At 41.3% G+C, this 16,000-nt stretch overlaps 1 protein-coding gene across 1 annotated transcript in view; it reads left to right on the top strand. All coding sequences in view use genetic code 11, as the record gives it.

The window, feature by feature from the left end:
• Positions 1-656: 656 nt before the first annotated feature.
• Positions 657-16,000, top strand: part of EGR_09209 (Acetyl-CoA carboxylase) — a gene marked incomplete at both ends in the record, with an annotated part of 47,455 nt that continues 32,111 nt past the window's right edge. The window contains 9 exons of the mRNA XM_024498458.1: positions 657-675; positions 2,936-3,051; positions 5,855-6,103; positions 7,187-7,268; positions 9,044-9,133; positions 10,012-10,274; positions 13,733-13,921; positions 14,380-14,526; positions 14,708-15,036. Coding sequence (XP_024347125.1) covers positions 657-675; positions 2,936-3,051; positions 5,855-6,103; positions 7,187-7,268; positions 9,044-9,133; positions 10,012-10,274; positions 13,733-13,921; positions 14,380-14,526; positions 14,708-15,036 — 1,484 coding nt within the window. The remainder of the gene's footprint in view (positions 676-2,935; positions 3,052-5,854; positions 6,104-7,186; positions 7,269-9,043; positions 9,134-10,011; positions 10,275-13,732; positions 13,922-14,379; positions 14,527-14,707; positions 15,037-16,000) is intronic.

The raw sequence follows: 16,000 nt of genomic DNA, 5'->3' as shown, positions 1-16,000 counted from the left end.
GTTATTATAACTAGTTACGAATGAGGCTACTTTTGTTGAGATACATAAATGACAAACATTACTTTTGACAGAAAAGCAAACCCTATACCACAGCCAAGTTAAAATTTAGAGAAGTGTAAATTTGTACTAACTATTTTCACTTTTGTCGTCTATTTACTGTGAAAAGAAACGATTTATGCTTTCCTGTATGTTGGCCTGTTTTGATTACCCAATGCTAAAAACTTTTCAGGTGCCAAATTTATGTAGCAGCACAAATGCTAATTGCGGCGCTCTGATACTTCTCTAAAGACAGGAGAAGACGTAGTAGGAGGGCAAAATATATATATTCCACATACATAGTGTATTAGGCCCAATGGCATGGCCCGGAGGCCGACCCACCCGGCGAGGTACGGTGGCCAAGAGAAAGTAGATCCTTACTAGGACCGACCTTTATGCAGGCAACAAACTCGTTACTGTAATGAAACATTCAGGGTTTTGTTCTGATTGCCACAAGTATCTTGAGTCAAATAAATGTTAGCCCAACGGTCGCTGCCCTAAAACTACATATTTTTAAACCCACGCACTTTGAATACACAATAAGTCAGAGTAAGCTTTTCACCAATACAATAAGAGCAGTAGCAGTGAAGAAGATAAGCTAAATGATATACCGACTTCACATGTCGTCAGAGGGCATCGGTTTGTTCTAGCCTCATTTAACTTTAACTTTAATGGCTTATTACCATGCTTATAAAGCGGTTTTAGTCAACACTGTCTACCTGAGCACATTTTGGCAAAGAATCGAGTTATGGTTTAAGTTGTAGGGTTCTGAGACTTCCCTGAAGTCGAAAGAAGACACAATATTCTGGCAGAATATTATGCAATTGACAAAAGAGGCTGTTTGGGCTACCGGCGTGGCCCGAAGGCCCGCTCCCTCGACGTGGTATTACATAGTTACTCTAGATAACATTTTCCATTTAGTAATGCGGTTTGCGAAAGAACCAATAAAGTCACAAGACTGGTTCTCTGCTAACATTACAAGCGACTTTTGTAGTTTTTACTAAATCCTTTGTTAGTACAATCGGAACGCCCAAAAGTTTATAGGGCATCTTTTACCACTTGCAGGTCTCCTTTTTTGCATTTGGTAATCTTTCTGGTGGCAACTCTTTGCACTTTTGCCTAAAAACAAGTGTGTTTAAAGTTTAAATATGGTTAGAGATTAATTCCAAGTTCATATTTGCTATGATATTCCATTCCTTCTTAGCACCAAAATAATTTGTACCTCAATTCAGCAAAATCGCAATTTTATATACTTTTCCTCAGTACTGCTTCTCTTTAAGGGACGATTCCCGTCGACTGGCAATAGCATATGTTAATAATTTTTTGTCCCTTGATGGCCATTGCTGGTCTCAAAAATTCGTCCTAGATCTTAATAACGTGTTCTCATGTTATGGGTTGTAGAGGCTGACTTAGATATTCGTCGTTTTTTGGGCAGTAGTAGAACGTACCTCTGTGAATAAAATTTTATAAGTATGCATTTGGCCAAGCAGCTAGGTATGATGCACCATTTTAACCTTGTGTAGGTTGTACTTGAGCGGGCTTTTCGTAAGTACCACATCTGCTCCCCCGACCACGGCTTCCGTAGTGGATTTCATTCCCCACCACTCATATCTGTAAATGAAATTTTAGTTGGTTAGACCAAGTTTTTTCGCCTAAATATACCTCATTTTAATGTGTCATGAATTTGAATTGTGCATTTGTCTATCAATGACTTGAAAATGATTAGTAGCTAAGTCGTGTTGAGTGCTTCCGTCATGCAGGTGCTAATGGGTTTCCCCTCTAGGTGAGTATTTGTGGCATAGTTTGTTGTCGACTAGATGCTGTAGATGGGTTATTTTGTGACTGGTCACACCTGGAATCGTTCTCAGCGTAATTGGTGCAAGTCCCACTTTATTCTGTCATAATTCGTCGGTTTCATTATTGTTAGGTTTTAACTTTTTTGACCCATCCTTATCACTCAATTTGGGCTGTCGCTGAAGTAAGTCTCTAATACCATTGACCCAAGTAGTAAATAGAATAATTTGGTTCCCAGTTTAGCAGGTTTAATAATTTCATCTTACAAGCCTTTCAGTTTCATCCGTCATATTTTAATTCTGTTTACTAACCGACAAAAAGCCTGACTAATACACTGCACAAATTATTTTCTGTGCTGTTGTTAAAACGGTGAATCGTTCTCTGCTTTTTAGATGAGAAACCGTGCAAATAAAAAGTCTGGTGCCAAAAAGACGATAGACGACAACCTACCAGCTTCGGAAGCGTCCTCCCCGAAAACCGATCCGTTAGTGCACATTTTTCACATTTATCCTTATGTTACGTGCGGCACATGATATAATTATGTTAAGAAAAATTACCTTTCATGTTCGTGCTTATACATGTTTCTTCTCGGTGTTGATCAATCAATTGCAGGCTAGAAATCTTACCTTAAATATGCATATGTATGTTTTTTCCTCGTAAATAGTTTTGTTTTTAAGCTTGACATGACTTTTATGTTCGAGGCATTCGTATCAAACTGGTGTCAGTCTTGCCGTTTCTGAGCTCTGTATAAATAAGGTTTATCCAAAACAAAAATAATTGTACTACCTCTATCAATCCAAAATACCAGTACTTCATGAAAAACGAAAATTTACAACAGGCTATTTCTAGCAAATTGTACTTCGTATTCGCATTAGTTCGATTTGACACCTCTTTAGCATTTCTCCAGTTTGGTGGTTATCTCACTCCAAAAAATCAGTCTTTCTTCATAGTGATGGTTGAATGAAACACATTTTTAATGTACAATTCCTTTTTATTGTGATGTCGGTGCTTATTTGTAAGGAAGTCCGTATCAAGCCGCACTGTTGATTTATAAACCTTGAGGTTTGAGTAAAGTGTTTTTTGTCTGTGACGCGCCCTGATACAGTGACACTTTGTCTCTTCTCTAACAGCGAACCACAAAGCCAAGCGAATCGGAAGATGTCTTTCCTCTCCCCGGAAGAGTTCGTTCGTGCCCACCATGGACAGCGATGCATCAAACGGGTGTGTTTTGGCCTCCCGCTCTTTTGGTAGATCGTGGACTTGCAAACTGTATTAACACATTTCCACCAGCGTCATGATACTAACTTCCCAACGTGAGCTCTCACCTCACATATATGGCACGGTAAATTAAAGGAATAAACAATACGGGCAAATGAAGTCATACCAGTGCAAAAAAATCTGAGCTGCGGTGGTCGAGTCTCTTCTGAGATGGCAGTAACGATTATTTTACACTTGCGACCGATGTTTCAAGTATATTCGTGGATGCTCCATTCAGTAGTAAAGTGGGCACAAAAAGCGCAGTTGTAATGCCATACCATTCTTCTAGTTGGCAATTATGACGAAATGACTAATTCTGCAAGTGGATCGCTGGATCTCGTATAAACTGCTCGTGAGTGTGCCTTAAATTTTTCGACTTTTATTCAAGCGTCCCCATTGCGTTACGTCTCAATTTTGCCGCTTCGTACCGTTTGTGAGACCCGTTGTTTTCGCGCCCTCTTTTTTACTGTAAAACTCTTCTCAGAACACTGAACGCATATAAGAAGGAGAGTCCCCAGTGTGTGTTTGCAGTTTGTGACTACCTGACCACTTCCTTATGGGTGAAGCACTGAGAATTTTATCATCGTGTTTTAATGGTGATTACGCATGTGGCAGACGCCAGATCAGACGGCATTTCAATCACTTGTTTAGTTTATCATTAATAGTGATTGTTTTGCTACTCTTTTAAACGACTAGCTTGATTTCCTCGTAAAGTTGTCCAATTTTAAGCATTTCAAGGTAGTCGCGTAAATGATTTGATCTCGTTTCTGGTTTTGCTTCCATTACTCAGGCGTACCTGTTTAATTATGCAATCTCGCTAGTTTTCTTCGGATTTCCGTCTATTCCCCCCACTTTTATCAATTCCAGAATTTCGGCATTATTCACTTAAATAAGTGCATTAATCTGCATCCAGAGGCATAGATTTTTTGGCTACTGGAGGTTGGTTCGTAAGTACTTAGCTGAATGTCATGATGTAGTGCGGTGTTTTCCTTTGTGCTCACGCGCCCATAAACTTTACTTAGAACTTATAAAGTGAGATACTCAAAATTGGCTTGACTCACAGTCGAGTTCCGTTATTGTGCTGTCCTTGGTCCGTAAAGATTGTTTCATTTTCACATGGATTCGACTTTCCGACTATGCACCCACTATTCTTATTTTCAAGCGGACTTATTCGTGTGTGTTCTGACGCATTACAATTTTTACTTGTGTTACGTCTAAGCCAATAGTTAAAGTGAGATAGAACCTCTAGTAGAAAAGCCATTCCTTTTAACGGGTTTCGCGTCTATTTTTTTTACAGTTCATCTCATTTCGATGATTGCTCACTATTCAGGACTGATCGTCTCAGTTCACTCCTGGATCCGTTGACTTGCAAGTAGTCTCGTGTTTGGTGTGCTTCACTTCATCGTGTTTCTGTCTGCAGCTCAAGCCAAATGAGCGAAGCTTTGAAATCGTAATGTGACCGTTCCAAAATTCAACCACGTGGTGTGTGAGAACGTGAGGCTACACGATGCGTAGTTGTTTAATTATGTAATTCTAGTTGAAGGAAATGGCCATTCTAGTTATGCCTGGATTTATGTTGTTTTTACGTTTCTTAGTTCGAAATTTCGCAGTATGCTCCCAAATAGTCGTCTTGGTTATCCTGTTGATTAGTTGGATGTTAAAAATAGGGGTTCTCTATTTTAAAACATTTCTTATTCATCTGCCAGTTGTAATGGTGTTTTGAGGTGTTTCCATTTGTGGTATCAACTAGCTCTCAAATTCATCAAATTAGTTGTAGAAGAGATGAGAGAAGTTGTCGAAAGTATGCGGAAAAAGAGCATTTTAGGTCTGTTTGAGTCCTTGTTCCTTTGTCACTTGATTGACTTATTCGTAGCATCAGATTATTCTTTCAAATCGCCCCCTTAGTCAATCCACTAAATCGTAAACTTTTGGCTGCTTAAGTCCATTTTTGGCGCCACATTGTAAAGCATGGTGCATTGAAACAATCTCGTTTGTAATTTTCGACTTACCAAGAAACCACTTTGAAATTTAGGCTTTGACTGTGAGAAATTTTATTGAGGCCACCTAGGTCTTTCCTGTTTATTGAATGCAAAGTCAATTCCAGTTCTGACGAAGGTATATTAGTTGTCTTCACAGTTGCCCTTGCTTTCACTGTTTTTTTCTGTTGCCTCAAATAACTGTCCTGGATTTCCTACTGAATTGTTTCCTTTTGGCTACTGAAGGCTTTTATCTTCGTGTAGATTTGTTTTTGTGTGATTTTTTAGATGGGGTGATGCTTTAAGCTGCTTCCGTTTGTGGTTCAGCCTTAATGAGTTACACTTTGGACTTTAAAATTGGGTGGAACGTTTGGAAAGTGGCAGTTATGAGATTCCTTGTTGTTCATTTTTGATGCTAATGAAATAATACACCATGTGCATACACGAAACCGCGACGCTTAAATGGTCGGAAAATCGACGTAGTCGCTATCCCCTTTACCCTCTATCGATCCGCGTCTATGTTTGGAGATATGGAAGACCTTTGAGAGTAGTCTCTTGGTTGTTTAATCATGCACCTCCAGCGGGAAGGGGCCAGTTTGGTAATTTTTCACTGTTATCTCGGAAAACGTTATGAACCCTACGAGCCTGCAGGGTTTAGGGGATTATTGGCTGAGCTCTATGTTGTCGAGTCGTGTGAGACTGAAACCAGCCAAGTAATCAAAAGTGTAGAGCTTAAAAAAGGATTCCATGGTTAAATTGACAGCTTATATGTAATCCGCCTGTCTTCACAGATCCTAGTGGCAAACAACGGTATTGCCGCAGTGAAGTGCATGCGCTCCATTCGCAGCTGGGCCTATATGACCTTCCGCAATGCAGAAGCCTTCTTCTTCGTCTGCATGGCCTCGCCCGAAGATGTTCATGCCAGTGCGGAGTATATCAAGATGGCCAATAAGATGGTCATGGTACCCGGTGGATCAAACGTCAACAACTACGCCAATGTCGAACTCATCCTCCAAACGGCTATCACTAACCATGTCGATGTGAGTCCACCTCCAAGTTTGTGGGGAATTGCCTCTCTTGCATTGCAAAGTAGTTTCCACGGCATGAGCTTGGTTTCTTTTTGGATTTTCTCTGGAGGAAAACACTGGTCATGAGCAGTCAAATGGACCGCGGAACGATGTAGAAGAAAAATACGATTAATCGAATGAGACCATCACCGTGTCCGTTTCAAGTTCGATTTAGAGGGGGTCAAAGAATTTTGAATCCACTTCATCAAAAAAGTACAACATGTTGCATTTTTCAAAGACGTAATCCGGTGCGCTAATTTGGAAATGGCATATCTCCATGCTATTAGCATGGTAACAAAATTGTGGGAAATCAAAAGAGCATGTTTTCATGAATTCGTTATCATTCTGCTCCACAGCTCTCCTATTTTGGGGTCTTTAAGGATGCTCATAGTGTCCCGCTCTTCTGCTTCGATCGTTTAGACTCTTCTGGATGCTTTTGATCACTCGTTAGATAAAAATGAAGGCGATTTGATGAATTTGCATCACAGTGTGCATGCCCCTTAGCTATTTAGAGACGGGCATATATGTGACATTGGTATTACGTACTTTGTTAGGCGAACTTCCTCGTCGAGGGATTCATTTGGGAAGCAGTGCTGAAGACTGGACGACGTTCTACAACGAGCACATCCCTTATGCCAATCCCCTAAATGCAACATGAGAGGTACCGGATCTTCAGACAATAATCATAAGTCAGTGTTCATAGCACTCGTTCAAACCTGGTCATTTTTGCAGAGGTTGGGATTGGGATGTTTTGCTAAAGTCGGCGCGGTTCCGATAGCTTTTCTGTTGTGAGCTCATGTACATTCAGCCATCCATTTCGGGACTTTTTGGCGTAATGTATAGCCAGTCAAAAGTGGAATCAGCACCCGAGTTACCTCTAAAGATAGCTTCATTATAGGCGTGTAGAAGGCTTTCTGAACTATTGGCATAGCTCCATGCCACCAGCTTGGTAACCAAATCATGTGGACTTGAATAGATCCTTGTAGTCATATATACAGTTCAAACACGTGTCTACTGCAGCGTCGTTAACCGATTATCCGTTTATTCTGTCCTCAGGCTGTCTGGGCTGGCTGGGGACATGCCTCGGAGAACCCTCAACTCCCCGAAGTCCTTGCTAAACACAATATTGCCTTTCTAGGTGAGAATTTCTTCATTTACACTCGGTTCATTAGCATTGATTTGCGTCTTTCCCTTCGCCGTCAATTACTTTATGCTAGGTAGTCCTTTGCTAGTCCCCACGTATGTGCGAACCTCTTTGACCATTAATTACTGTTTTTTTTCTCGCGATATCTGATTACGTTTTTTTTTAAGATTGTAAAATCCCGATTGCTTCAGCTTTCCTTGTAGCAGTGTGCCGTCCAGTGTCTTAGAGAGTATCCGGCCACCACTTCCCAGGTTTTGTGCATTCCATTAGTGTGTTACCAACATTCGGACTACTGAAATGACCAGTTCAGCGTAGCGTTTCTCAGACCAAGACCATTTAAAATCAATGTACTTGTTTTAAACTCGATCAATCTGTGCGATACAAGATCTGGTGTAATCAGTTGCCACAAACTAATAAAGAACATGTCGCATTTGTGGGGTGTTGACTCAGGTGAGAAAATCAGGGCATCACGCATATCTCATGCTGTTAAAGAAAGTATCAAAAGATATTGTTTTTGAGCGCTCAAAAGTAGAAGTTTCTTTTTGCAAGGAACGACTCTGCGAAAGTATGGAAATTTCACGTGTGACATTTTCAAAATGGCGGCAGCGCAGCTCTGTAAGCAGAATTTCTTTTTGGACTAACTGTGACAACCTTTGACAGGTTCTTGTACTCATCATGCTAGTTGAATGGAAATTTGCCACTGTGCTGTACAACTCGGAACATTCCTCGGCTTGCTCTGGAGCACAAAAGTACACGAACTTGGGTTATTATTACTAAGGTTTTGATAAACGAACGTTCGTTGGGAATCTGTTTTGATTAGTACTTTTTTTCGCACAAGACCGCTTCCACTGATTCTTTGAAGTGGGTTTATCTCCTTATGGACGGTCAATCAATACATGTCTGCTGCTGGCCGAGTCTGCGGCAATATGCTCGGAAAATGGCCTCGGCTAATTAGAAAGTAGCAGAGCAAACAACTCGGAAAACTTTAATAAGACTACAAGGAAGAAGAAACTGATGATAATAGGAAGATTGCTAAGTGGCATTTAAATGCCAATGGAGGCAAAAGAAGTGAAACACCAAGAAACCATTTTAGACTAGGGAATTTGCCTTTTGGGCAAGTGTTCCATTGGGCACGATTAACATTCGATATTCAATCGCAGTAGAATATCCTCCGACCCCAAAAGTGGTTATCCGCAAACTGATTGCCACCATCATCGCATGAATATTACGCCTCGACTTCCTCATCCTGAGTTCACACCTCACAAGTGTATTATGTGCTGACATGTGGTACTAATTGGTTACACCCATTTGTGTGTCTTAAACAGATTGGTTGGGTTTAAAACTGAATAAGTTGCTGTTAGGTGCCCGTAGTCTGAGAATCCTTTTTGACGTTCTGTTTTATGAGGAACAGTTGAATGGGTCATTTTGGCAGTTCAAGTGTCGATACAACTAGAGCATTGCGCAGGGTTGCAGTTGGGGTGACTACCACGAACGCATAAAATCCATCACTCGTGGTGGCGTGTCTCCACTCCGCTAGTGCTGCAGCAGATTTACCACAGCTCAAGTAACACCACACTCCTCTTCTTCCGTTCATTGCTGTCGCTTAATAAGACCAGTAGGTTTGAATGAATCGCGTCAGTAAGGTGACAATCTTATTCCATGCGTACGCTGTGTATTCCGACTTGGTGGGCCTTCATGTAGTTTGCTTACTCTGTCATCATTATCAACATTGGGAAATCAGATCAATCCTGCTGTCCTCTCTCGCCTAGGTCCTTCGCACGAGGCTATGTGGGCTCTTGGTGACAAAATTGCTTCGACCATCCTTGCCCAAAGCGCTGGTATTCCAACTGTTCCGTGGAGTGGCTCCCGCAAGTCCTCTTTTATTTATTAATTGGCGAAATTGCCTGTGTGCAATTGAGTGATTAACTTGCCAAGCTATTTCTTCTAAGAAGAAGAATGAACATCAACTCTCTGAGGGTGGATATTTAATTAAACAGTAATTTTGCCACTCTTGATTGAGCTTCAGTCTTTGTTGGGTGTATTTTATTTGTTTAACCTCTCGTTAGAGGTAGAAATGTTGTATTTCTATTCTGATTAGTATCTTCTACGTTTCCCGTTATTAAGGGATGGATTAGCTGTGGGCTGAAACCGTACTGCCCACAAACGGGCGCATTTTACTCGTTTTAAGAAATCGTTGGGTATCTTTGCAGTGAAGTTGTGAACATCAGTTCAAATGGGGCATTGTTTTCTAACTTCGTTATTCTTAACGTGTTTTTTTGCTCGACCGTAACTGACAATTCTGAAAGGCACCTTGGAGCACTGGTCACGTTTTACTACACCTTTTTCAATACTTGCGGCTAGCATATTTCATTCACCCCCGCAATTTGATTTGTGTAGGTTACAATAATTGTCAAAAGGGGTTTATCTACTGTCCATGAGTATTGATTTTTCTGTCTTCTGGTCTTTAATGCATATTACGTAATTACCTACACACTAGTAGTCAATGTTATTGCCGTACCCAACTCATATCGCGGTACATTCCGAGGGTTAATCCACTTTTAACCGAATAAGTTGAATAGTCCTTTGGGGTTTTGATTGAGCTTGGTTGATTTCGGTTACTCTAAAGAGCTTAGGACTTCTCAGCGAATTTGCTGCCACATATCCGTTTTTTGTGGACTTTTGACATCATATCGCATTGCAAGTTAGCGATAGAGCTGTCTCTTTTCCCCCTCCACAGACATCATTGTGAACATCGAAAACCTGGAGAAGCCAGCGTTAACAGAGCCAACGATGACGGCAGGGCCACCCAATTTGTTATTGGTATCACAGGTCATCTCGGCAAACAACTTTGAGAACGCCTGCGTGAAGACGGCGGAGCAGTGCCAAACGGTGGCTGATCGCATTGGCTACCCAGTGATGATCAAGGCCTCGGAGGGTGGTGGTGGGAAGGGTATTCGACGTGTTAGTCGTGCTGAGGATGTTGCTGCACTCTTCAATCAGGTGCGCCTCATTAGGTCTCCTTGAATCTTCCCTTTATTTTTTGTTTTATTTTTGGCTTTTGACCAAAATCGGTTTTAGCTAGCTTTGGTGTTTGAATTCGTGAAAGTAATAGGAGAATAGCAGGTGTTTTTAGTATTTACGTATAATTGGTTGAAGCAGATAAACCTTTTGGAAACACGATCATTAAGAGATTCCCTTTCGGCAAAATATACTTTTTTTCAAACTATTTCGGTGTTTTTTTTGTGAACTCTCTGGTGGATTGTCATTAGTCAGTTAATTTGTAAGACTAAGAAGGAAAGCTTTGGTGTTCCTTGTAACTTCCGAGTGATACGCCTTTTGAAGTCCCTCTAATCTTACTAAACAGCGTCCGAATTACCTCTACTTCCTCTTGTGAGTGCAACCGAAGCGTGTTTGCAAGTATTTTCTCTCTTCAGTTTTATTCATTAGAAAAAAATGCGAGTTTTAGGTTCAGCTTTTTTCCTAGTTTTCTTAACGGCTTCGTTTATTGCTAAAACACTTTAAAGTGGAGTATGTGAAATATTTTGCTCGTTGCAATCGTTCTGTCAGATTATCTCTGAAAAATGCGTTATTCAAAAACTTAATCTTATCATAGAATCGAAAACATTTTTCCTTCATTTGTGCATGTGGCAGACAAAAAACTCCCAATTCTTTACCAACTCTATCTCAATGTGACTGTTTTGCATGAACTTATCAGTGTGTTACAATAAGCTAACTTTGTAATCCTTATTATTGCTAGGTTATATGTCCTCTTGCTTGACCTTTATTAACCTTTGGAAAATAAACAAATTGGGAATCCTCTAGTTTTTAAAGTGAACCTGTAGCGAAGACCGAAGAAGACAATGTGCGGGTAGAATATGTATTGTCGACGTACAGAAGAATTTGGGGTCTTCTGGCTACGCCATAAGATCAAGCCACCCGGCGGATGTGCAGCAACGGAACCCTCATTTTGAGCTCACCGCATGCGACTTGTTACTTACATCAAGTATTAAGCGTCTCTAACCGGTATTTTAACATGATTTACAAAATTAAACTGTGGCTTCGATCTTCAAAACTTTGAACTGTCAACTTCTTTTCAGCGAAATCACTTCTTTAGCAATTCAATCAAACACTTCGTCATAACTGTCGAAATCGTCTTTTCACTTTTTGCTTCTTCTGAACACTATTATTTCGCCATCCTCAGACGCATTTTCGGTATTAGTATCTACCATCTTCTCCTCAAGTTTCCACAAGGTTGGTTGAATTTTGTTTTTTTTCTCTTGGAGACAAAATTTTACTTCACCACGCTTCATGTGGTGGAAGTAATTGGGTTACAGATTGCTTTGGTGTTGAACTAACGGAAAATATTCTCTGATTTACGTCAGAATGCGATTAAACCTCATTTCTTCTCTAACGCGGACGGATTTTCTCGCCACCTGCTGACGTAGTATTGCTAAAACTGTAATTTAAGCACAGACCAAAGTTCCCCCATCGCTTTACATCAATGCAGGTAGAATATGGTTTATTCATTTAGACCTCTGCCATTCATTTGAGGTATACTGGTGTTAATACTTACTAGTACAAGCGTATCGGGACAGACTTTTTTTTGATGTCCTAAGCAGATCCAACTATGCATCTTTGAGTCTATCTATAACCAAATTTAGTTTTCTCCAGGTAAATCAATTACCTGTATTGCATTGATAGCATACCTGCAGGACGATGGTGTTATTTGTGGCAGCTTGAATCTTCGCAACAAAATCCATGTTTAGTTTGTGGTATTACTATTGCTTTTCATGTTACCTAGCTCTTTGCGGTTTAAAATAGATCTTACTCCTTAACCATAATCCATCCTTAGCTTTTTAAACTCGTTCGCCTCTGAAAACTTTCAACCAGGCACCATCCAGATTCCTTTCAGTTTCCTTTTCTTGTTAACAGACGGTTGTGGTTTAGAATGTATCACACGCGCGAACACATGACACGCCCATTACTAGTCGATTCTTCTCCCGCCTCTTCCTCGTTCTCGTTTGTTTAGGAATGCATTTCTCCTCTCCAACTTCAAGAGGCTACGCTCAACCCTAATTTTTTTTATTTACTATTTCGGTCCTTTTGCATTAATTGCATCCTTTCATTTCGGATTGGTTGGCGGGTTATCAGCGGATTCTTGTCAACCATTGCTTTCATCTTCTTCCCTTGGTGGCTTCGACTATGATCCATATTTTATTCCCACCAAATTTGCTGAGAAATATCTTGAGTGAGGGGCTATTGTAAGCATTAATTGGTCATTATGTATTTGCTAAAAGTACTATTGATGGTTTTGCCTTACTGTAATATGTAAAACAATGACTTGTTTGCTGCCGACAGCCAGCACCTGTTGTAGCTCATCACACTACACATTAAGGGTTCGTGCCCTTGATGCTAAAATAGCTAAACTCTCCTGTGATGCTTGTTTATTTATTCGTTAGTACATTTTGGTGAAGTCATCCATTCAGTTACTCGGCTTCCATGCCTTGTTGGCTTGTTCCTTCAAATGGCTAAGTACTTTTGGAAGTGTAGTCATTGCTGGACCCAGTTAGTAATTCGAACCCCATTTTAAGCAGTTTTGTCTACTGCATTCGTTTACTTATTTAGCTCTTAACAAACATGTTATCAGACTGGTTCGTCCACTAATTATTGAGTGATTTCCGACACTTGGTCGTATTCATCTAAGCCAGTTTGTGGTTTTTATGGGTTTGAAAATGATTGGTTAGGAGGCTCAAGTAGGGTTTGAATAACTGATTACTATCCTCGTTCGGTACTTCATTGTGCTTCTTGATTAAGGTCAGTAACTGTGGCTTTAAATAGTTATGTTATCTGATCATAAAAGCAGTGCAGCAATTAATTTGGCACTGCATGTACCCGTCTCGACCACTCTCGATTGCGCGGTTTAGCGATCATTTCAACAACTGATTTATTACCGGCGACCAGCAGCAAAAAAATTACCACAAATGAGAAATTGAAGTTTGAAACTTATTAGCATTAAATCGGCTTTGGAACGATTGGTCGGGTGAGTAGTTGCTGCAGTCTGGAAACTGTCGCAACCGAGGTCTTCACTACCGCACGTCCGACTGTCCCTAATTGGTGTACAACACTTGAATATTTTACTGCTGAAAGTTCCACTATGCCTAAAGTCTTCTGTAGGCATAATTATTCATTGCCTTCATACCTTCTTTCAAAAGCAACAATCTCAACACACTGGTCTATTCGTGCACTGCTGATGTTGCATGCCTTCCTCATTAACAGTGGCTAGTCTGGATCACGTGACGTGCCCCCGCATTCAGGTGTAGTACTGCCAAGAAGCTCATCGTTTGAAAGACATCGAACCGCAGGTGCAAGTTGAGCTTCAGCTGCCTCCGTAGGCCAATGGCAGTTCCCAATTTGCAATTTATTCATATCTGGTACGTTCCTCTCCCACTCCTTTGCAGGTGCAAAGCGAGGTTCCGGAGTCACCGATCTTCGTGATGAAGTGCGTGGAACAGGTGCGCCACTTGGAGGTGCAGCTGCTGGCTGACCAATATGGCGAGGCCATCAGTCTTTACGGGCGTGACTGCTCTGTCCAACGACGCCATCAAAAGATCCTCGAGGAGGCGCCCTGTGTGGTCGCCCCCAAGGCCGTCTTTGACGCCATGGAACGGGCAAGTCATCCTTCCACCTTCTTATGGGTTTAATTTACTAGTTTCATTTTAGGCTTATGCAAGGAATATAAAGTTAGTGCAGGTGGCATGGAGGTCATGGGACAGAGAAGTCGCTTATTCGTACCTCCTTATTTTCACGATGGTCCCTGTTCTAGAGCCAAATTTATACCCTGAAGACGTTTTGAGAGGTGAAGCTCTGGAAGTAGCGTTATTTATTGCACGCAAGTGTTAGAGGGGCTATTAGCATAGTTAAGACAAACGTACCCGTAAGTGCATGCATAATTAAAATAAGTACCAATCTTCAGCTCACTGTTTTAAGCGTAAATCTTTTGACTTGGTACGGGTGAAATGTGTGAACTCCTTACCATCAACGTGAGTGCAGATTTGCAAGCTCGCGTGGTACTGTAGATAAGTAGAACGAACGTCTTTCCTTTCAGGACGCCATTCATCTAGCAAAACTTGTGGGTTATAGCAGTGCTGGCACAGTGGAGTACCTTTACAATCCCGAAACTCAGGAGTACTTCTTCCTGGAACTTAATCCCCGTCTTCAAGTGGAGCATCCTTGCACAGAGGTCATCTCCGGCGTCAACTTACCTGCCTGTCAACTTCAGGCACGTTAATTTAGATTTGAAAACTCAAACCCTTAGAGACCAGAATTTTAGAGTTAGTTCCAAAAGTATCTGCAATTTCATATGCAGTTTTTATTTGATATCGGCTTTTGACGCAGTGTGTCCCACAAAAGTGGTCATTCGTTGTTTCCTATAGATCGCAATGGGCCTGCCGTTGATCCAGATCAAGTATATTCGCCAGTTATTTGGCCTCTCTCAATCCTCTGACTACTCCATGTCGCTCAGCAACAACCTTCACCTCCGCAACCCACCATCCTCACACGTCATCGCGGTGCGTATCACCAGCGAGGATCCTGACGAGGGCTTTAAGCCGCACTCCGGAGACGTCTTTGAGCTCAACTTCAAGAGCAGTCGGTCTGTGTGGGGGTACTTCAGTGTCGGCACTGTGGGTGGGATCCATGAATTCGCTGACTCTCAGTTTGGGCATTGCTTTTCTGCCGAGGCCTCGCGGGAGGAAGCCAGGGAGTGGGTACTCTTTATATTACTTCCTCTCAATTCAGCGGTTTTCGATTTTCCTAGTCTTGTAGTTCTGTCATTTCCTTTGACTGATCCCTAGAAATGATTTCGATATGATTCCCTATTTCCCTTAAATCACGGCTTCTAAATTTTTGTTTTATTCCCACCAGGCACAAGACTGTTCATGCTTCTTTCATGGATCTCGGCTAGTTATATCCAGCGTTGCGAAGAGCCTTCAGAACCTAATCCTTTCGTGTTTCCGTTCCCAGTGAATACTCTAGTTATTAGACATGCCTATATGGTGTCCAAGTCCTCTTTGAAAGGGCTGATTGATTAGTCTAGATAACGTGAACGGAGAACCATGACATCAAAATATGATGGCCGGAACTCTTTTGGAGGCTAAAGAGGTCGCATAGTTAAATATTCAACTTTAACGCATAGTTTGATATAGCTGAATCTCTAACATTTCGGCCCATTGGCCAGTATGCTCTGGTGCCAGGAAATGCTTCTGAAATAATCCATCGACCTTCGGGAGCGGAGTGTTTTTTGACAATTTTTTCATCCAAGCTAAAGGGAAAGCTAACTATGCTTATTAAACACCATATTGATTAACATCCTTCGTTTGGGTCATTCTTCAGTGTCTAATCTTTTCTTGCTAAAGTTTTTTTCCGCACCTGGAAGTGACATCAAAAGACCTATCGACTTCCTCAACCAGGAGCTATCTATTGCTTTCATGTCTACCCACGATTTCTGCTTGGAGTGAGACGTTTTTTACCAAGTTAATAACCTTCAAATACACTTTCCACTTCTGTCACTTATTAGTGTTTGAGGTCATCTTGAGGCGTCTCCCGTAGCAATTGATCGTGCCTGAGTGTTATGCTCATAATCCTGGAATGAAGAAATGTGTGAAACTTGTGCAACCCCAAATGGTACTCTTCTGCTTCCAAGAATCAATTCTAGGTCTCTTCCTGCA

This window comes from Echinococcus granulosus (assembly GCF_000524195.1).
Source record: "Echinococcus granulosus chromosome Unknown EG_S00137, whole genome shotgun sequence".
In the NCBI taxonomy this organism is placed as follows: Eukaryota; Metazoa; Platyhelminthes; class Cestoda; order Cyclophyllidea; family Taeniidae; genus Echinococcus; species Echinococcus granulosus.
The sequence above is the reverse complement of the archived record's forward strand: the minus strand, read 5'-3'. Positions and strand labels throughout refer to the sequence as shown.